Source organism: Myxine glutinosa, chromosome 7 (genome assembly GCF_964187855.1).
Source record: "Myxine glutinosa chromosome 7, kmMyxGlut1.1, whole genome shotgun sequence".
NCBI lineage: Eukaryota > Metazoa > Chordata > Myxini > Myxiniformes > Myxinidae > Myxine > Myxine glutinosa.
In genome coordinates this window covers 173,336,507-173,360,410 of record NC_136267.1, presented here as the reverse complement: position 1 = coordinate 173,360,410, position 23,904 = coordinate 173,336,507, and the positions used below count along the sequence as shown (strand labels likewise).

The window sequence follows — 23,904 nt, the reverse complement described above, 5'->3', positions numbered from 1 at the left end:
CAAACACCCCAAATACCGTTAAATGCCCAGAGGATCCAAAAGACCCTGAATACCCAAATGGCCCCAAAGACCCAAAAGACCCTGAAGACCCAAAACACCATGAAGACCCAAAACACCCGAACACTCAAAACACCCTGAAGACCCAAGACACCCTGAAGACCCAAAACACCCCGAAGACCCAAAACACCCTGAAAACCAAAAATACCCTGAAGACTCAATTTTGGCCGCTCTCCCCCACCATCCCCCATCACCATCCACCCCATCCCTTGTCCACCATTCCCCCACCCCCCCCCCCACCCCCACGATCCCCAATGCACCATCACCACCACTAACCCCCACCCACCTTTTCCGCCATTCCTCACTCCCTGAGAAAGCAGACATGGTCAAAGCTGCTTACCCCTCTGAAATGACGTGTGGTGAGGCGCGCGGAGCGCGTATATAACAATGGAGAGCCTGGCTACTTGCCATGTAATGAGTTATATTGACCGATATCGCAATGAGTATGAATATATTTTGTATAATTATATATGTTATTTGACATACTTGTCTTACCACTAAGTCTGTTTCATTAATATTAGACTTTGGGAAGAAGTTAATGGTAGGTCTGGAACCTAATAACATGACATTATTTCTTGGCAGCAAAGCTTCACTTGATTTCAAGACCAGAACAATCTAATGTTTCTTGATTTCAGGCTCATGCATGAATACGGTTCATCAGCTTTTGGGAACTGACAAATAATTTAATGATTTTATTGATGCTTTAGTTAGTATATTTATTCATTATGCGTACATTTAGCCAAAACAGTACATGTTAGTGACATTGACATGTGTCAACAAACAGAGGGATACTCTTTAGCCTAGGAACACCTGGTACGGTCACCTGAACAACACCACCGGATGAAACTCCCAAGGAGTTCTTCGATTTAACAGTCTTTAAAAACAGCCATTTTCATGCATTAAGGTGTTCACACATTAAGGTGTTTAAGGTGGATGCATAAAATGAGTGAACACTTGAATGAATAAATGAATGAACAAATGAATGAATGAATGGTGGAATGGTATAAGTGGAAATAAAATGCGAACAATTAGCTCACGATGAAAGGCAATCGATTTGTAAATGAAATGTAAACTACGAACTCAATGTGAAACGCGATTAACTCAAGAAACCTGCGATTGAAGGGGAAACACGACTAACTCTAAAACCCGTGACAAGGATTGAATACCTTTGACTCAAGGAACGAAATCCAAACAATTAACTCAAAGCTCGGGCCAAGAGCTCACAAACGATCCCTCCAACACAGTGTGCTTGCCAGCAGCACGTGCAATGGGTGACACAAGAGCACAATGAAGGTCATCGACGGCAGGGCAGGTAATCGGTGACGTCACGAACATCACACCTGCAGGGTGAATTGTTTTCACCATGTTGCTTTCACCAACGCATCTCGATCCAGCCTTGGAATTAACGACGACGGATGTAACAGCAAAGATTTATTTTTAAAAATGAACATGAATGTACAAGTGCAGTAAAAGGGAAAGTTGGATTTTCAAGAATAGAATGATCAAATAACAGTATTCATAGAATACTTACCCTGCGCAGTCAACTTGTTGCGAGCCAACTCTTCTGTTTTTCAACATTTTTTTCCTTTCATCCAATATGGCTGCCAGACCACGTGTGCGATGCCATCAGAAATTTATATTCTCTGTTATAATTGTTGCATAGATCACGCTCAATACATTTTGATTTTTGACGATTTTTCAGCTGAAAATTGATGATTTTAGAAGTTTGAACTCGAGTTGGCCTTTGACCTTCAGACCTAAAAATAGATGGTTTCCCAATTCAGTGAGCCACTCTGCAATTTACGTTTCTTTTTCTAGTCAATCTGATGACATTTGATGTTTTTTCAGATGAAAATTGATGATTTTAGAAGTTTGTCCTCAAGTTGACCTTTGACCTTTTGACCTAAAAAATAGCTTGTTTTCTAATTCAGTGAGGCACTCTGCAATTTCTGTTTCTTTTTCTAGTCAATCTGATGAAAATTGATAGTTTTAGAAATTTGACCTCAAGTTGACCTTTTGCCCTTAAAATAGTTGGTTTCCCAATTTAGTGACTCAATATGCAAACGTTGTTTAATTTACAAGTCAATCTGATGAAAATTGATGATTTTTCAGATGAAAATTGATGATTTTAGAAGTTTGAACTTAAGTTGACCTTTTGACCTAAAATCGTTGGTTTGCTAATTCAACAAGGCACGATGCAATTTCTGTTTCTTTTTCTAGTCAATCTGATGAAAGTTGATGATTTTTCAGATGAAAATTGATGATTTTAGAAGTTTGACCTCCAGTTGATCTTTGACCTTTGACCTAAAAAACATAGTTGGTTTCCTAATTAAGTGAGGCACTCTGCAATTTCTTTCTTTTTCTAGTCAATCTGATGAAAGTTGATGATTTTTCAGATGAAAATTGATGATTTTAGAAGTTTGACCTCCAGTTGATCTTTGACCTTTGACCTAAAAAATAGTTGGTTTCCTAATTAAGTGAGGCACTCTGCAATTTCTTTCTTTTTCTAGTCAATCTGATGAAAGTTGATGATTTTTCAGATGAAAATTGATGATTTTAGAAGTTTGACCTCAAGTTGATCTTTGACCTTTTGACCTAAAAAAATAGTTGGTTTCCTAATTAAGTGAGGCACTGCAATTTCTGTTTAATTTTCTCGTCAATCTGATGAAATTTGATGGTTTTAGAAGTTTGACCTCGAGTTGATCTTTTAACCTTAAAATAGTTGATTTCCCAATTTAGTGACTCAATATGCAAATGTTGTTTCATTTCCATGTCAACCTGATGAAAATTGATGATTTTTCAGATGAAAATTGATGATTTTTCAGATGAAAATTGATGATTTTTCAGATGAAAATTGATGATTTTTCAGATGAAAATTGATGATTTTTCAGATGAAAATTGATGGTTTTAGAAGTTTGACCTCGAGTTGACGTTTTGACCTTAAAATAGTTGATTTCCCCATTTAGTGACTCAATATGCAAATGTTGTTTAATTTTCAAGTCAATTGGATGAGAAATGACAATTTTAGAAATATGACCCAAAATTGACCTTTGACCTCCAAATCAATAAGCTTCTTCCTTATGACCAACTCTACCGTCCAGTGAGGTTTCGTGAAGGGTGGTTTAAAATTGTGACCTGTAGGCAATATTGACAAACAGACAGAATGACGCACAAGGCCAACTAATATTCTTGAAAGATCTTTCATTTTTGCAAGAAAGCCTCTTCTGGTGAAATTGCCAAAATCAAGCTCTGCTCACCTTCACTCTTTCATTCCTCTTTTTCCCCCACCTCTGGAACAATCTCCCTCACTCTCTTCAATCCCTCTCCTCCCTCCAGGTCTTTAAAACAGCTGTTCACCACCATCTCTTATCTTCCCCCATCCAAAACCTTCATCTTTTCTACCCCCGTTAAAACACCTCAAATCCGCCTCTTTAAATCCCCCAACTTCTTTCCTGAAATTCATAGAAGTGTTCATTTGCTTAATACTGTGTATCCCTCCCTCCTCCCTCCCCCCTCCACAGATCTACCGATGTCCCTTTTCTCTACTGTTGTTGTGGTTGTGTGCATCCCTCTCTCTGTCCTCATCTTCTCTCCCGCTCCCTTCATTGCATGTTTTATGTGTCTGTGCATGTTTTCATGTTCAATGTGTTAGCTCTTGCACGAGCCGCGATTCTGTAAGGAAAAAAAAAACGAGCAAGAAAACAGACAGACAGGGGTGAAAACATAACCCCATCCACCTTCGGTGGAGCAGGTAATTAATGTTATGATTGTAGAGGGAGTCCATCACGTTAAGATGCAATTTGTGTGATTAATGTGCATGACGTCATTATCCTTTTTGTGCCTCTTTTCTAAAGAATGACATAATTGATGTAATAAATGGATTTAGTGAATTTCCACCAGTTACTTCGATTCAAATTTGTAATGCAGGTAATGTGACACATTTCCCTACGTTCTTTGGATAACATCAAACTTTTTAAAAGGTTAATAACACACTGTATATTAAACATTGAATAATATGATTTGGAACTGTTATAGATCATAGTTCAAAGTGCACATATTACACGATTTGTAAAAACCCTTCAAGGCACAGTTAACTCGAGTTTATTCCAAAAGTCAAAGACTCAGGTGTGATGTTTAATTCACGTTAGGGGAACATGGGAAGAGTTCACCTGATTTAAATGTTGCCACCTGAGGTTCGGTGAAGCCGATCAACAGAATGTCTCCGTATTACGTTTACTCCTCTTCGTACTCTGTGTCATTGCTGAGCCCCACAGCGTATTCTTCCCTTCCCAATTTCATTTTGGCAAACACTCAAGTGTGCTGTACTTTCACATTCCATTTGACCTACAAAGTGAATAGATGAATCACTTTGCATGGCAGAATATTTGTGGATTCACCCTGTCGTGCTGAACTCATTCTCAGCTGCAGTTATTTGTTAGAGGAGTTACTTACAACCCCGATCCGCCAACCTGACCCGCCACCGCAACCCGCCACCTCAACCCGCCACCTCGACCCACCACCCTGACCCGCAACCCGCCACCTCGACCCACCACCCTGACCCACCACCTCGACCCACCACCCTGACCCGCAACCCGCCACCTCGACCCACCACCCTGACCCACCACCTCGACCCACCACCTTGACCCGCCACCGCAAGCCGCCACCTCGACCCACCACCCTGACCCGCCACCGCAACCCGCCACCTCGACCCACCACCCTGACCCGCCACCGCAACCCGCCACCTTGACCCACCATTCTGACCCACCATCCTGACCCGCCACCCCGGCCCGTCACTCTGGTCCGACACCCTAACCCACCACCCCGACCCACCACCCCGATCCGCCACCTCGACCCACCACCCTGACCCACCACCCTAACCCACCACCCTAACCCACCACCGTAACCCACCACCCTGACCTGCCACCCCAACCCGCCACCCAACCCACATCCCGGTCTGACACCCTAACCCACCATCCCAAAACCACCCTGACCCACCACCCTAACCTGCCACCCCGACCCACCACCCTAACCTGCCACCCCGACCCGCCACCCCGGCCCGCCACTCTGGTCCGACACCCTAACCCACCACCCTAACCCACCACCTTAACCCACCACTCCGACATGCCACCCCGCAGACCCATGAGAGCTCAGTGCCAACACTTTGTAAAGTGAATATATTCATCGTTCGAAGTGTTTGAGACTTGTTTTTTATTGTCGGTGTTCCCTTTTCCTTATTCCAGGTTTTATTCTGCACCCTACAGTGTTGCCACCAACAGAATGCTTCCACAGAGCCCGATTGCGCCTTATCTAACAGCGAGCCCTATCTCCACATACCAGGTACAAAACCATGCGGCAAAACAATTCCGCACTGTGCTCGGTTTGGCATCAGGCTGCTTGGCAGTTTTCAGATCGAAATGATGATTCCAACGGTGGAAGCAGCTCTGCGCAGATTGGAATTCTGTATTTCTGTAATGTGTTTGCAAAAACGTAATCCCGATGACGATTATTCGTGACAACGGCCTCAAAACAATTGTAATGTCACCTGTTCCCGATTGGGGAGGGGGTGGGAGGAGGTGGGGGGAATACGGGGGTGGGGGGGGGGGATATCTAATGAGTGTGTATCAGTGAGTGAGTGTGCGAGTCCACATGCAAATCGACTTTATTATAGCGCGATCGTCTTCAGATCTAATTAAATCTATATATCTCAGTGAGGCACTGCACTGTTAAATGCTCTGTGTTGTTATCTTCGCCACTGAGGTCGACAGAGGTCATGTTTACACCTCTGTTTACCTGTCTGTGTCTGTCTGTGGGTGTTCGTGAGCAGGATATCTCAAAAAATTGTGCACAGATTTGGATGAAACTTGGTGGAGAGGTTGGCTTTGTGACGTGTACAAATCAATTAGATTTTGGTGAAAATCCGAATACGGACCCAATAATTTTTTAAGTGATTCTTCACTCATTCAAGGCAGGGCAAAACATATATATATATATACATATATATATATATATATATATACACACACTATCTATAGCACAATCTCTCAAAAAGTTATGGACGGATTCAAAGTTGGGTGTGTGACTAGGACACATCGATTCGATTTTGGCGAAGATCCGAATGTGGATCCAGACACGAGAATTCAAAAAAAAAATTAATGTGATTCTTCACCATTGGGTGATAGGGCCAAAAACAATATGAACCACCCTTAGAGGCCATTTTACCCCGCAGAGCAGGGGTTGGCCTTTTTCGGGCACCGTGGTCACCTTTTCTGAAGCAATGTTTTATGGCCGGATGCCCTTCCTGCCGCCAGCCTTGTTAGTCGCCTCTTGCGACACACAGGGAATTACCAGTGAGCTGGTACTCAATTTGCCGACCTCGGAAGGATGACAGGCTGAGTCAACCCCCCTGGTGTTCAGCGATCGACCGGGATTCGAACCCAGGATCCTAGGATCCCAAGCCGGCACCCTAACCGCTAAGCCAACACAAGACAGCCAAAAAATAATAATAAAAAAATGTAGCACGATATTTCTAAAAATTGTGAACGGATTATGACAAAACTTGGTGGATGAGTTGGTTAGGCAACAAAAACAAGCAATTGCATTTTGGTTCAGGTCCGAATCCAGATCAGTGGGATCCCACACGTAAACTGTTCAGCTTGGTGGAGGTATGCTCTCTACCTAGTGCTGCTCCAGTTACTTCATGGTGTCCTTGCAGAAGCTCCTCAATGAGATTCAAACGCCACTGAAAAATTGTACTCCTACCTTTCAACCACTGCCACAACTCTGGGCTCCCATGTTAAACCCATCACTGCTTAACACCTGCCTCATGCACCTGCTTTTATAATAAATGTCCCTCAATATAAACAGTGTGCACTTTGATTATGATAAAGTTGCAAACAGGAGACGTCACTCAATTCCATGCCATGCTGCCACTAAACTCCCTTGGCAGAGCTTTGTGAACCCACAGATTGTTTCACATTCCATAAATTCCATCTAATTGCATTCCCTTTTGCTGCTTTCGGCTCTGCTTATGCGTCTTGCTGCTCAACGATACAATATCAGCAAACGTACCTTTGCACATTTTCAAATATTCACATATTAAACGAATGTTTTTATTATTATTCACCTTTGTTTCTAAATGAATAAAAGTAAAACTCCGACTCTAACAAATCTGGAAATCAAAGCAAATCCAACGATAATGCACTCCAGAGAGCTCCTGACTTACGTGGTGATGTTCCACCGCACCCCTCACCTGCCCGAATGTATGTTTGTCTGTTTTTCGGCAAAGTAACTCGATAATTTGAGCAATTAGAATCGCCAAATTTGGCGCAGAGCTTCTTATCATATCGTACATACACACACGTAATTATCCTGTAGTCATATGGTGGCCTATATAGAGTCCTGCATTAAATTTATTTTTATATTTTTCCTTGAGACCTCAAAGTTGAACTCATCTGAGACATTAACGATATGAAGCTCTGTGCAAAATTTGCCGATTCTAGCTGACCTTGTTGTCCAGTTGTTCTGCTTCGTTCCTGTGCAGCGCAACACTGTGGGGTAGCATCATTGGCAGAGGATCCCTGATGCAGTACCCTCTGCTTGTTTGGGAAGGAATTTGGAATTTATTCATGGTTCGGGCAATAGCTCGCCTTCTCTTCGCGAAGGACACCGTGGGATCTTTAACGTCCACCAACAAATGCTGGCAGATTGGATGCCCATTTAACGTCCGTCGGAGAGACGACACACACATTGATGTGTCAGCTTTCCTGTAAAACACCGGAATGATAGTTTATAGCTGGGTCGGTGGTCAAAGATAGGCGAGACAGCTTAGAGGAGAGGTACCGAAATGCCATCTTACCAGCCCAGTTATTCTGCTGACATGGGATCATTGCAGAACTCACAAACTATATATATATATATATATATATATATATATATATATATATATATATATATATATATATATATATATATATATAACTGTATATGCATACATATATATATACTACCGGTCAAAAGTTTTACAACAACTCAACTTTTCCAGTTTTTATTGAAATTTATGCAGTTTAATGTCTCAATCTACTCTGAAATTAAGCATAGAACAAATAAACAATTGGAGATAAAAAAAGAAATCATAGAATCATTTTGTTTAACAAAATTTAATTTAAATTTTTGACTCGGCAAAGTAGCCACATTTTGCAGATATAACCGCGGAACACACTCGTGGCATTCTTTATACAATGGAAATCAAATATTGTTCGGGAAGTTCTTCCCAACACTGTTGCAGAAGTTCCCACAAATGTGCTGCACTTGGAGTTTGCTTTGCTTTCATCCTTCTGTCCAGTTCATCCCAAACCAGCTCGATGGGGTTTAAGTCTGGAGACTGTGCTGGCCATTCCATGATTTGAAGCCTCCCGTCTTGTTCTTTTCCTCGAAGGTAGTTTTGACATCGCCTGGAGGTGTGTTTAGGGTCATTATCTTGCTGTCCGATGAACCCCTGACCAACTCGGCATATACCAGAGGGTATACGTTTTTGTTTTTGCGAACCTAAACTTTTTTTTAAACCCCGAGCAGTTTACTGCTTACCTTTGTACCATTTCAGATTATTCACTGGACATTAAACTGCGGAAATTTCAATAAAAACTGGAAAAATTGAGGTGTTCTAAAACTTTTGACCGTCAGTGTATATATGTATGTATGTATATATATATATATATATATATATATATATATATATATATTTGTGCAGCGTCTGTCCTGTCCTGTCCAGTGCTGTGTTGTGTTGTCACTGATCTACTTTCTCAAACTTTTGTGAAATCGTACCAAACTTCTGGTATGCACATATCTCTCCCGTCGGTATGTCCTACGCGTTTTTTTGTTTTTTTTATCCAATTTTTTTTTTTTTTGGGGGGGGATTTTTTTTGGGAAAAATTCTTTTTTTCAACTTCAATTGTTTATAAAATATGATATGACGTATATTACAAATACATTTGTGCAAAATAATTGTTTGAATTATGATTGGTTTAAACTATGACAAAACGGCAACTCGGGTACAGTCATTTATCTATATATCTACACATCTGGGCAGTGTCTGTGTTGTCACTTAACGACTCCCTCAAACTTTTGTTTCCGTGGTTGTGAAGTGTTTTTAATGACGTTGTGGTGGTTTTGAATCACGTGGTGGTGAGGTATTTTGAATTATGTGGTGGTGAGGTGTTTTTAAATGACGTGGTGGTGAGGTGTTTTAATATCACATGGTGGTGAGGTGTTTTGAATTACGTGGTGGTGAGGTATTTATAATTACGTGGTGGTGAGGTATTTATAATTATGTGGTGGTGAGGTGTTTTTAAATCACATGGTGGTGAGGTGTTTTGAATTACGTGGTGGTGAGGTATTTATAATTACGTGGTGGTGAGGTGTTTTTAATTAGGTGGTGGTGAGGTGTTTTTAAATCACATGGTGGTGAGGTGTTTTGAATTACGTGGTGGTGAGGTATTTATAATTACGTGGTGGTGAGGTGTTTTTAATTAGGTGGTGGTGAGGTGTTTTGAATTAGTTGGTGATGAGGTGTTTTGAATTATGTGGTGGTGAGGTGTTTTGAATTACTTGGTGGTGAGGTGTTTTTAAATGACGTGGTGGTGAGGTGTTTTTAATTTCGTGGCTGTGAGGTGTTTTTATTACGTGTTTTATGGCTGTGAGGTGTTTTTACTACGTGTTTTATGGCTGTGAGGTGTTTTTATTACGTGTTTTATGGCTGTGAGGTGTTTTTATTACGTGTTTTATGGCTGTGAGGTGTTTTTAATTTTGTGGTGGTGAGGTGTTTTTATTACGTGTTTTCTGGCTGTGAGGTGTTTTTATTACGTGTTTTATGGCTGTGAGGTGTTTTTATTACGTGTTTTATGGCTGTGAGGTGTTTTTAATTTTATGGCTGTGAGGTGTTTTTATTACGTGTTTTCTGGCTGTGAGGTGTTTTTATTACGTGTTTTATGGCTGTGAGGTGTTTTTAATTTTGTGGTGGTGAGGTGTTTTTATTACGTGTTTTATGGCTGTGAGGTGTTTTTATTACGTGTTTTATGGCTGTGAGGTGTTTTAATTTTCGTGGTGGTGAGGTATTTTTATTACGTGTTTTATGGCTGTGAGGTGTTTTTATTACGTGCTTGATGGCTGTGAGGTGTTTTCAATTTCGTGGTGGTGAGATGTTTTTAATTTCGTGGTGGTGAGGTGTTTTTATTACGTGTTTTATGGTGGTGAGGTGTTTTGATTTACTTGGTGGTGAGGTATTTTGAATTACGTGGTGGGTCTTTTGAACGACATGGTGGTGAGTTGTTTGGAATTACGTGGTGGTGAGGTGTTTTGAATTACATGGTGGTGAGCTGTTTTGAATTACGTGGTAGTGAGGTGTTTTGAATTACGTGGGGGTGAGGTATTTTAAATTACATGGGGGTGAGGTGTTCTGAATTACCTGGTGGTGAGGTGTTTTGATTTACATGGTGGTAAGGTGTTTTGAATTACGTGGTGGTGAGGTGTGTTGAATTATGTGGTGGTGAGGTGTTTTAAATCACGTGATGGGGAGGTGTTTTGAATTATGTGGTGGTGAGGTGTTTTTAAATCACATGGTGGTGAGGTGTTTTGAATTATGTGGTGGTGAGGTATTTATAATTACGGTGGTGAGGTGTTTTTAATTATGTGGTGGTGAGGTGTTTTGAATCAGTTGGTGATGAGGTGTTTGGAATTACGTGGTGGTGAGGTGTTTTGAATTATATATACTGTATATATATATATATATATATACTAGCCGAAAGCACCCGGCATTGCCCGGGTTCTTTTTGAATGAATTTACTACTATAATCCAGCTTTTACACGCGGCCGTAGAAGATTGACTACTATAATTCAGCTCAGCTTTTAAATGTGAAATGGGCCCAGCTAGGCCCAAGCGTCCTCGACTGGCCTCGCCACCTAGCCTATAACCTTCCCGGGGCCCATCCCAACATTTTTAGTTCTTTTTGAATGAATTTACTACTATAATTCAGCTTTTACTCGTGGCCGTAGACGATTGACTACTATAATTCAGCTCAGCTTTTAATTGCGAAATGGGCCCAGCCCGGCCAAGGTGGGCCTCGACCGGCCTCGCCACCTAGCCTAAAACCTTCCCGGGGCCCGTCCCGACATTTTGTGTATTAGAGATTTCCTCCTATCTTTCACCGTTCAGGAGATTAGCTTGCGCAGACAAACAAACAAATAAACAAAAACTTTCTTTTATGTGTGTATATTGTAACGAATTTGAGAAGTGTAACGGATTTGAGAAGTGTAACGAATTTGAGAAGTGTAACAATTTTGAGAAAGTGTAACGAATGTGAAAAGTATGGTTTTGTTGTGTGTAACTGACCCTCGTAATGTAAAGAATGGTCGCAGCTCGTCCTCTTAGTTAATTCCATAAACCTACACACAGGACACGATATATCCTTTTAAATAGTTAGTCCCTTATTCTCTGTAGGCTAAGGATGTGTTTCCCACTAGTTTGACTCTTCATTGCACCGAATTAAATAAGAGTAGGCCCTCCGACGCCCCATGGCAGCTTCCAAGTGCCAGGTTTGCCACTTTGTTGCAATTGACACTTTAGGCACTTTGCTGCATTTTCATCTGCCGTCCACTTTGCAGCATTTGACTCCATTACGCACGAGGTAACGCCGAAGAAGAAAGGCGGGTCTCCACCTCGTCATAGAGGGGAGGAGTAAGTCGGCCCCGCTCATCCAACCCAGAACGAGGGGTTTGGCATGAGAGGGCAGAGAGAGAACGCTTGTGGGAGGTTCGCAAAGGGTGAAGGGCGGGGCCTATATAACCTGCCACGGGACGCTCCCCAAGGGGATGGGTCCAGGAGATGCGCTGGAGACGAGCAGGTGTGACCGAGCCGCCGTGAGACGTGCCGTGCTGCAGGAAAAGCGGACCGGGGCAACGCAAGGAGCGCACGAGGCAGCAGTATGGAGAAAGGAACTTCGCCCGCGCAGTTTGGGACCAAAGCTTCGGCTTCTTGACGGCGGTGCCTTCTGGCCCGACCGTGCCCAGTACCCGCTGAACCTTCCTTGCCTCTAAAAGCCACCCATCTCCAAGCCATTCCTTCACTCCTGCATTTCCCCGTGTAAGTGTGATCGTCCGTCTGTCTTTCACGTTGTCCTGGGGTTTATTAATTAAGCTTGTATAGGTAAGCTAATGATTTCACTGTGTTTCTGCTCATTCCATTTTCTGTATATAACCAACTGCTCTCTTTGCTTTGGCTTGTGAAAATAATTAATAAATCCTGTTATTCCTCCGTACGTCTTCTTCTTCTTCCTCTTTACATTCGGTCGCTTTAGAGGTTTCCAAATTGAATATCTGTGGCGCGATTTCGGCCAACGTCCAGGGATCGGGTTAGTCGGGGTAACTGTTAGGGCCGCGGGGCCTCCGCTCGGCAAACAACATCTTATCCGCGGTCCCGTAACAATATATATATATATATATATATATATATATATATATGGCTGTGTGTCGTGGTGGTGAGGTGTTTTAATATCACATGGTGGTGAGGTGTTTTTAAATCACATTGTGGTGAGGTGTTTTGAATTACGTGGTGGTGAGGAATTTATAATTTCGTGGTCTACCTACGAGGTAGACGTCTACCTACGAGGGGGATTATCCTTTATTCCAAAACCGTAACAATATATATATACAAACGCCCGATATATATATATATATATATTTGTATATATATATTGTTACGGTTTTGGAATAAACGATAATCCCCCTCGTAGGTAGACGCAACACAACATGAAGCCTCGCGATAGTTCAGTTGTTTCTTAGTGAATGTAAGCGTATTCCTTTCCTGTGTTAGGTTTGCGTTGAGCAGGCCCGTGAGTAGGGCGGTCTTTTGGCGCTGAAATGCCACGTGGCAAGCCTGAACAAGTCTGACAAGGCCGAAGGGAGGCGCTGCAGAGGGAGTGGCCGGTAAGCACGAGCCGCCAATCAGAGCTCGAGAGGAGTGGCTCACAACGACGATGAGAGGAGGAGCCTGGAACATTCGGGTAGGGCCGGGGCGGCCATTAAAACCCTGCTCGGAGCTCCCACCTCAGTTCAGTTAAGTTCGGGGTTGAGTCAGAGTTCAGTTGAGAGTTCGCCTGAGTTCGAGTTGGAGTTGAAGTCGGGTCGAGGCATTGATTGAGTCAGAGTCGTGTGCACAGGCAGTGGAGTTAAGTTGAGCTTGAGAACGCGAGTGGAGCTGCAGAACGAAGGAATTGAACAACTGCCGGTTATAGTCATTGTACACAAACCTGCCCCGTGCCCCGTACCCGCTTTCCTTCATCCTGATTATTGTACATTGTAAATAAATGGTGTTATTCCGCTTATTTGACCGTTCCTTTGAAACGGGAACGGGCTTTGGGAGATCCTCACCTATATATATATATATATATATATATATATATATATATATATATATATATATATATATATATATATATATATATATATGTATATATATATGTATATATATATATATATATATATATATATATATATATATATATATATATATATATATATATATATATGTAAATATATGTAAATATATATATATATATATATATATATATATATACATATATATTGTTGCGTATCTGTCACCGGCCTTCTCCCCTTATCAAGGGGGATTAATCCCCTTGTCTTTACTGACCTGGCGCGACCCGAGACCTATTACGTCCCTTCCGGATAGCGCAAAATAGGGTTTCGGGACCAAATTCTCACTCGTACCTAAATACTCACGCTTCCCTGGAAGCGAGGAAACAAGCCTCGCACGAACTACGTGTGACGGTAATACCCCGAGCGGTTTGCGTACACGTGATCCGCACCGTTATAACTAATGGAACCCGATTGGAGCGATCTTATTCGTTCCACGCTTAGTCAATGGAGAAATCACGGGAACGATCAAATTCAGAAGAAAAGGAATAACAAATAGGTTTAATAATTATTACCACACGTATTTACAGTTCAGGACGAAGAGACACAAGGAAATCCTTATACAGTCTTATGCTTAATTCCCAAAGACAACGGGCCCGTCTGACTCACTCACACGGGGATTGCAGATGGGCAGGATGATGTTTAGGCCGAACGCGCCGGCTTGGTCGTCCAGGAACGGCCCCATCCGGCTCTCCTCGGTCACAGCACGTCCCGCGATGATGGCAAGCAGGCGGTGCAAGGATCCTCCGAGCGCGTCCCTCGAACAAAGGCAGATGATGAGGCAGGAAGGAAACGGACGCGTCTCTCAGCGCGGCTGGCGATTCCGCAGCGCGTTCAGCAACCAGCGCGCTATCACTCACGTAACCCAATGCACTATATCGGCCCGGCTTCAAGCTCCCCAAGCGTCACTTTAATATGAGCGCGTATATTGGCTCATGCGCGTCTTTCTCCGAATGCCAACTGCTCGACCCTCCTCGTGAGTCCCTGGTGGCTCAATTGCTCTTATGGGCTGATAACTTGTTCAAGTGCCTCTCCCCTCAAAAACTGAGGTGGGGGGCTTCGCCCAATCGGTTTTATTGCCAACCCTCTTAGCCCGATCGAATGTTCCAACCACGCCCTGTGATACAGTGTTGCAGCCACACGCTGTGAGCCCTGATTGGTGGCTCATGCTTACCGTCATCGCCTCTGACGCTCTGCCTCGACTCCGCCCCGACCTCCACGCCGGCCCCTCCTTCCTAGGCCTACCTCGTGTTAACTCGACTAGTGAGTGAGCAAAGGGCAGCGAAAATGAATTGCGCTACCGAGGTAGGATGGTTTGCCGAAGTAGGACCTATTCTACTGTCTTTACACAAGGCAGGATTAACATTGGAAAGGGCCTACTCTCACATATACTAAGACATAACTATACTACAAATGAGGCTACATGTTGCCTGTGTGACTGTCTATGGGGGACAACCTTTAACCTTTATTGACCTTACTGTAACATCTCAAAACCGTTGCACTGCCCCCCTCCCTCGTCAGACTCGTTCCGAGTCGAACCTACACATGTGGGAACGACCGGTTTTGAGCAAGACTTGGGACTAGCTTTTAATTATGTGTGACACTTAGATGTGGTTCCCCCTAACATTTACTCTAACCCGTGTATGTGACAGTTTTACAACACTAGATATGTCCCACCTACTGCGTTGTGTAACTAACTAACAGACTCGCACCCACAACTAACCGAATTGCGGAATTAATTTCAAACTAAACATAAAGCCGGTGGGTAGCATCTTATTTACAAGCACAAATCTAATTATTTACAGTTCTATAACCCAGGACCTGTTCTTTTTGGAAAGAAGATTGGAGGGGAGAGAAAGCACAGCAATGCACCAATACACAAAACACATTCATCATAAGAGTTCACAGTTCACCATTTGCTGCTGGGCCACATCTTCTTCTTGCTTCATCTTCTGTGTGCAATAAAAACTTAAAGTTCCTCTTTCCGGGCACACCAAAAATAAAATGTACAAAAACCCGTGTTCGTTTTTATTTGATTTGCCAGCAGGGCCAACCCTATGTGGTCCAACTGCGTGACATTGATGCCACTCAAAATATGTGGTCCGAAGATGCGAGGTAAGTTTGCAGCAAAGTGTAAGGCCACAGAACGTGTGGTCCATGTGTAATGGGGTACAGCAGAGTGTCTGTGGCAGCAACTGTGTACATGTGGAGCAAACCTATAATAAAGAATACGGCAGCAAAGTACTGCACAGTTCATCTGCACAGGTGTAGCAAAATGCAGCAGGGGTGCTGCACAGGTGTAGCAAGGTGCAGCTGCAGGTGTGCAGCAAGGTGCAGCTGCACGGTTTGAGGTTGCTGCACAACTCCTCCTCAACAGTGGGTCCATGGGTTTTGAGGAGAGACAAAGCACAGTCAGCACACGGAAAGGGAGCAAAGGTACACATCAAAACAAGGTATTGCAGCATGAGGGGCGCGGGAGAGCGAGCATAGCAAACTCGTCCCGAACCATTCGTACCCCCCCTTGTCAGCTTACACTACCCTTGCCCTTCCCTGTATTTACAAATTACAAATCTTTCTCTACATCCTGTCTCCCATATCCCCCTCTACTCCAAATTCGTCATCCAATCCCTCCCAGGAAGGAAGAGATGGAACCAACACATTGTCTCATCACGTCATGATGCGTCTTACTCACTCAAATCGTTCACATAGTCCCGGTGTGGAGGTTCGTCACCTTGGTGAATGAATGTGGATGACGCGAAAGGAATTCCTCAAATCCTAACTACTCTAATGACATTAACTCACTTACACTACCCGGGGTCATACCCTGCCAATTGGCCTCTTTAAACTATGTGGTTCTAAAAACCAATTCCCATTGACCACCTGGTGCCTTCCAAATTTGGGTCTCACTCCCCAATTTTTCACACTGTGCCCTGCACAATTTCGGGGCTGGGTCATGTGGCTCCACTAGCAGGTCAAACTACCTGCGCACCCCCGCCACTGAAGTCGCCACCCGAGCTTACCTTGCTCCTTGCGACTACCTAAATTGGGGAAGGCCCCTCCTGGCTCTCTCACCTCCTGATGCCCTCTCTGGCATTGGGCTCCCCGGGTCCTTCTCCTGGATCCTCGGGCCCCATTGAACACTACTCACGACTCTAACGGGCTCCCAGAGCCTACCTGCGGCCTCGCCTGGCTGACAGACTACCAGTGGCGGAGTGCCCCAATAACCATACGCACCAACAAAGCCCACACGCTCAGCCATTCCACATACTCATGCACCAAACCAAGCACTTCTTACTACTTCCCGCACCACAGGTGTCAATATCCAAACAATTTTCCTAAGCCCTCTACCTGACTTTAAACTACCCACCCCGGGTATTCGTGAAGGGGTCCATCTCCCCCCATTCATTCCTTCGAACCATGCATTCCACACCATTTACTCCCACCAAGCATTCCATACCAAATATTCTCACACACACCAAGTTCTCTTGCACACCTCTTGTGCTCACACACCTGTTCCCCACTTGCACACCATGCAAGTCAATTCACTTCAACACAACTCCATTCATCCTCAATACACCACCTCTGGTTATCCACGACCAATTCCTCATTTGCTCAAGCTCAATACACACACTGATTCTCATTCAATTCCTCATTTGCTCAAGCTCAACACACACAGTGATTCTCATTCACACAGCATCATCTAACTAGCTGCTTTTCCTCTACAACTCGTGCTTCCCCATCTTCCCTTACACGAAGCACTCCCTCGTCATTATCATCCTTCTAATCTAACTACGTCCCCTCTACCTGTACAAAAGTCACGACTTAAATCTTTGTCTCCTATTGTCTGCTGGTTCCCTAACAATTATCCGAGCCCGCCCTCGGCTAGTTTACCTTTAACCTTTAACCTTTATTGACCTTACTGTACACATCTCAAAACCATAGCAATATATATATATATATACTACTGTGTTCAAAAAGTATCCGACCTTTATTTTTCGTGCGTAAAAAAAAAAGAAGCTAGGGAGGCGTTGATTGGTGCACGTATGTAGGCGATCCTAATGCGCACGCGTGAATTTTTTCCCACCTGCAGAAGCTGTCATTCGACGGCAGACCGCCGATGAGTGAGGACATGTAAGTGAGCGCCGTCGGATTTTCGTTTTTGACAAAATGACGGAAAAACTTGAACAACGCTACTGCATCAAATTTTGTGTAAAGCTTGGTGATTCCCAAGTGGAAACGATCCGCAACATTCAACACCGTTCATTCCATTATGAAGGAGGATTTGGGCTTCAGGAGAATCTCAGCGAAGTTCGTACCAAAGCTGCTAACGATTGAGCAGAAGCAACTCCGTTTGGAGATCGCACAGGACATGCTGGAGACTGTGAACAGCGATCCCAGCTTCCTCAACACAGTGATCACTGTCGATGAGTCCTGGGTTTATGGGTACGACCCAGAAACCAAGTTGCAGTTTTGATGCAAGTTTGATGAAACACAAAATTTGATGCAGTAGCGTTGTTCAAGTTTTTCCGTCATTTTGTCAAAAACGAAAATCCGACGGCACTCACTTACATGTCCTCACTCATCGGCGGTCTGCCGTCGAATGACAGCTTCTGCAGGTGGGAAAATATTCACGCGTGCGCATTAGGGTCGCCTACATACGTGCACCAATCAACGCCTCCCTAGCTTCTTTTTTTTTACGCACGAAAAATAAAGGTCGGATACTTTTTGAACACACTAAGTATATATATATATATATATATATATATATATATATATATATACATATTATATATATATTGTTGTGGTTTTAGAACCCTCACTTGTAAATAACTCTTGTATATAAATTCTCATCATTGAAGGTTAAATGTAGCACCCCTAGATAGGCCACAAGCAACACGTAGGACACCATAGAATTCCAGTTATTTCATTATTATGTGTTTTAGATAAGGCCGTGTTTCCAATATTTGAATCTGCGTTGCATCAATTAAATAAGAGTAGGCTCCGTTCCGTCCATTTTGCGACCTCCCTCTCCAAGCGACGCCATTACGCGCCCCTACAGTCGGTGCCTCATAGCTCGCTCAAACGCCGCCATAAGACACACGGTTAGGCCCGAGAAAGGGGGCGGAACGGCAAGAAGAAGGTGTGGCCACGTCATCCAGTCATCAAAGGCATGGCCGGTAAGCCCTCACCAGCCAACCAGGGCTGAGGTAACATCGCTGGCAGGCGTGGCTTTGAGGCGCGCGGACGATCTTTGCTCGCGTTATATAAGCATGAACGCAAAGCCCTTTCACAGGACTTATTCAGCGGCAATCATGAAACAGGACTCTCGCGGAGCACTCGAGTGGACGGTTGGCGGTAAAAGGAACTGCGCACACGAACAGGGACTACTTGTCGGGAGCGCTGGTTGCTTCAAAAGACTGATACGGAGTGCACATTTGGGAGAGGACTGACTCGCTGGCGCTGGCAAGAGAACGTGGGAGAGGGGGCGTATAGCACGAACGTGCAAATATCACGTACGAAGGACACCAGCTTCCCCCCCGCTATATATATATAAGGTCCGGTCGCGTTCCAAGATACGCGGAGCTGCCTGCCGGGTTTCGCCGCTGGACTGGAGCCTCACCTGGAGCCTGGACCCCATCACCGGACCCCCTACACGACCATCCACCAGCTACAATCCCCGTGTGAGTGTGTATGTTTGTCCTGGGGTAATAAGTTAAGACTGCCCTGTGTGCTGCTTCTTCCTCTTCCTCTCTTGTACATCCCTTTCATTTCCTCTTTCTTTCTGTATATTTGTGAATAAATTACCTTGTTCTTTCTTGGTTTCCCCTAATCTGATCGCATCCGTCTCTTCTTCCATTGGGTAAACGTGGCACGATCGCAACTGTTAGAATCGGGTTTAGAGTCATTGTTAACGGCCCGAGTCGCGGCTCGCTTTGCTCGGCTTATCCACTAACGCTGCGGCTCGGGTGGGAGGTTATCTCCTTGCTTCACGGTCGGTGTTGGTAATTAGGTAACAGGACCAAATTGACCAGCAACCCTATCTAATACCGACCGGAAGGAACGGGGTAACTTCAGGATCACGTCGGTCAGTCACAGACAAGGGGATTAACCCCCTCTTGGTAAGGGGAGAAGGCCGACGTTTGAGATCCGTAACAATTGGTAGTCAGGAGTTGGGATTTGGAACCTGGGACTAAATTTAGTAGACCAAATTTTGGACGCCAATTGTGCATATTGGGCGTAACAATTGGTGTCTGGGAGTGGGATTTGGACCCGAACCAAATTTTTTATCTTTTGAAAAAAATTTTTTTCGTCAAAATTACAATCGGCCGAAATTTTCATTAACATCTAAATTTGAATCGTGCCATGGATAACCAAGGCGATCGGATGCCGGTGGGGGAAATAGAAGAGGAGTTAGAGGCAACCCAGGACCCCCGGGAAGAGGTTGAAGAATTGGGGGAGATGGAGGAGGAAAACGAAAAAGGTGCGGTAGCGGGTGTTGCAGGCGCACAAAATGGCGGTGCCTCGCACATGGCGACGAGGGCCGCACCCGCTGCGCAAGCGGGAGGGATAGATATGCAGGCCCTCATGGCGCAGTTACAGGCAGTCATACAAATGGAAATGGGAAACCAAATTGGGGGGTTAAGTAGAGAGATGGGAGAAATGAGGGCCGATAATAAACAAATGGAAAATAGACTGGGGGAGCAATTGGGAGGTCAAATTGGGGGATTGGAGAGCAAATTTGAGGGATTAGACAGCAAATTGGGAGGATTAGAGAACACATTAGGGGGCCAGTTGCAGGACGTGAATGGCCAAATGAAGGAAATTAACAAGGGGTTAGCGAGGGAGGAAGCCATGCATGAGATGAGACAGATGGGGAGAGACAGAGACCACGGGTCAAGCGGGAAGAGCGCACGGGTACGCGACGAGGTAACGCGGCTTGAGGAACGCGGGAAAAGCGAGTTAGAGCAAAGCGAAGTCACGTGGACAGGGATAGAAATCGCGACTCGTGGTATAGGGAAGCCGACGACCGCCGAATTAGAAGATTTTATTTTATTAGCGCCAGCGGTCGTCAAGAAAAAATAAAATAAAATCGAAGCAATAGTGGAAATTGGGATTGGAGAGACGGCAGGCATAGAGGCATTTATCAGAGATGAGGATGGAATATGTACAAAGTCCGTGTTCACATCATGATGCCGTGCTTGCTAATCCTTATAAAGATTTGCAGGTGCGTGTGGAGAAAAGGATCCCGAAGGTAAGCCAGGCTGTATATGGCATGAAAAGGTTTGGCGCGAAAAGATTTTTCATGCGCTTGGGATCCCGGCGTAACCTGGGCGCTCGTAGAAGGTCCGTGGTGCGCTGTGTGAATGGAAATGGCGCGCGTGTGCGAATGGCGCCAGAGCGCGAGTGTATTACAGAGAGTGAAAGCGAATGCACATCGGAGTGTATGTGTGATGAATGCGGTACAGAGTGTGCATTGGAAGAGAGTGGGATGGATGAGGAGAGTGTGCGAGGATGCACACCTGAGTTGGTTGTGGCGAGTGTGCGGGAGAGCACATCAGAGCGTGTTATTGGGTGTGCAAAAGAGTGCACACCCATGGTTAGGTGTGCGCTGAGTGGGTGTGCAACAGAGTGCGCACCCGTGAGTGGTACGGAGTACGTACCGGGAGAGTGTGTGCAAGAAGGTGTGTGAGAGAGGTGTGTTACGGAGTGTGTAACAGAGTGTGCGAATGGTAGGGATGTGCAGGAATGTGCACGAGAGGAATGCATGGAGTGTATGGAGACGCCTGGATGTGCGAGTAAGAAACGGAACGAGTGGTGTGAGAAGGCGAGTCGGGCATCGACGCTGACCGGGGCAGCGGTTAGGCCGACCTTTAGCCGGCGCGAGCTCTCGGGGTGTGGTGTTCCTTGTGTGCTGCGGGGGCCGGTGGGGATCGTTGCTGCGGCGCGCTCGCAAGGAGCGCCATGCACGATTCGGGCCGGCCCCCGCCCTGCACGGTCGGTGCCGCGTTTTGTTAGGCAAAGCGGTCGGCCTGGTTCGAGGGGAGGTAGGAGGGTTCGGAGCGGCGCCCCCTTGCGGTGGCGGCGCTCTGGCCAGGGAAGGCTGGGCCATCGCGCTTGGGAGCACAAAGCGTTGTGCCGAGATGGTGCCTGGAGCCTTGGCCCGACAAAACCTCCTCCCCTGAATCCGAATGCCGGACGGACCCAACCTACAGTAGACCAAACCAGCCGAATTCATTGCTCGGCTTTGCGAAGCCGAGCTTTGATGATGTAATGACGTACCGAGAGGCTCAAGTGTAGTGAACGAATAGTGATAGTGATGGTGAATGGTATGCGGTGTAGAGGGATGGTAGATCTACCATCCCTCACATCGCATATTTTTGGGGGGCAGAGGAGCTATAGGGTTATGGGGATTGGCAGGACAATTTAGCCCGGAAGGGTTAAGATAAATGTATAGGGACCTAGAAATGACCATAGGTGACTGAGGTTTAAGTAGTGACATTGTACCTGTAGTGGGGACGTAGAGTAGAGTAGTTGGTTGATAATGACGGGGGATGTGCATAGTATAAGGGATGACAGGGAGAGCACTAATATTAGGGGAAATAGATAGCCAGATGATGCTGTGTGTATGAGAATCTTTGTGGTGAGCGTGATGAAATGAGGCATTGCGAATGGAAGTCCTTCTAGTGCTGGTTCGCAAATGAGGCAATGCTCGAGAAGGATGTGTGTGTGTGTCAAAGTGAATGAATGGTGTGGAGTAAATGGAGTGTGGAATGAGTGGAGTGGAGTGTATGGTGCAAAGGAGTGGATGGGGGAAGGATGGACCCCTTCACGAATACCCGGGGAGGGTAGTTTAAAAGTAGGTAGAGGTAGTAGGAAAATTTGGTTGGATATTGACATCTGTGGTGCTGAAAGTAGCAAGGTATTGCTTGGTTTGGTGCATGAGTAAAGTGAAATGGCTGGGCGTGTGGCCTGTTAGTGAGAATGGTTAAATGGGCACTCCGCCACTGGTAGTCTGTCGGCCAGGTGAGGCCGCAGGTAGGCTCTGGGAGCCAGGTAGTAGAGTTCAGTGGGGCCCATGGATCCCGAGAGAGGACCCGGGTAGCCCGATGCCAGAGGGGGCATTAGTGGGGTAAGGGAGCCAGAGGGCCTTCCCCAGGTTAGGGTGAGGAGCACGGTAATCTCAGGTGGCAACTACAGTGGCGGAGGTGTGCAGGTGAGCGGACCTGCTGGTAAGCCACATGATCCAGCCCCGAAATTGTGCGAGGGTACAGGGAGAAAAACCGGGGGAGTGAGACCCCAAAATTGGGAGCGCGCCACAGTATGGTCAATGGGAATTGGTTTTTAGAACCACATAGTGTAATGATGGCCAATGGATTTGCAGGGCAAGACCCTGGGTAGTGTAAGTGTTAATGTCATTTAGAAGATAGTTAGGAGGAAAATCTCTTCGCACCATCCGCATCCACTCACCTAGGTGACAGGACTCCACACCAGTTTTTGCAAGCATTTGGAATGTAAGGCGCATCTTGACGTGGGTGAGACATTGTTGATATTCCATCTCTTCCTCCTTAGGAGGGATTGATGACGAATTTGGTTTAGGGCAGATATGGGGGACAAGACGTTAGCGACGAATTTGTAAAGTTGTAGATTGTGTAAATACGGGGTAGGGGCAAGGGTGTAGAGTAGGTGACATGGGGGGTGACGTACGAGTAGGGACGAGCTTTCTCGGCTCCCTCTCCCACGCCCCTCATCTTACATTGCCTTGTTTTGATGTGTACCCTTGCGCCCTTGCCCCCGCTAACTCTGGTTGTCTTCCTTCCCCACTCATGGACCATGTTATTTTGTGCCCGAGGGGAGTGTGCAGGTGTCCGCAGTTGTGCGCCCGCACCCTTGCTGCCTCCTGCCTGCACTGATGCACCATATGGAACACACGTTCTGTGGCCTGGCACCACTTATGGACCACACGTTCTGTGGCCTGGCACCACTTATGGACCACACGTTCTGTGGCCTGGCACCTCTGCTGGGACCGACCATTGTTGCCAGCGGTATCTCGCTTGCGGACCACTGTTTTAAGTGGCATCCATGCCATCCAGGTGGACCACCTGAGTTGGCCTTGCTGGCCATACAAAAAATAAAAAGCGAACGCGGTGTGTGCCTTTTTTTTATTAAATAAATAACATCAAGCAAGAAGACAGCCAGAAACATCGGCCCAGCAGAAAAGAGGAAGACATCATACACCCTTTATTATTTTTGAAATGTGTTTTGTGCCTTTTTCATGGATGGTGCTTGTTGGTGCTTGTTGGTGCATTTTTTGTTTACTATGTTGCATATGGGTACATATGGTATGGTGTATCGGTGCAGTGCATG

At 45.3% G+C, this 23,904-nt stretch overlaps 1 protein-coding gene across 2 annotated transcripts in view; it reads left to right on the top strand.

Annotated features, from left to right (window-relative positions):
- LOC137431845 (RNA-binding motif, single-stranded-interacting protein 1) overlaps positions 1-23,904 on the top strand; it is a 400,729-nt gene that overhangs the window by 264,755 nt on the left and 112,070 nt on the right. For both annotated transcript variants that reach the window (XM_078782569.1, XM_078782568.1), the window contains exon 9: positions 5,298-5,394. In XM_078782569.1, coding sequence (XP_078638695.1) covers positions 5,298-5,394 — 97 coding nt within the window. The remainder of the gene's footprint in view (positions 1-5,297; positions 5,395-23,904) is intronic.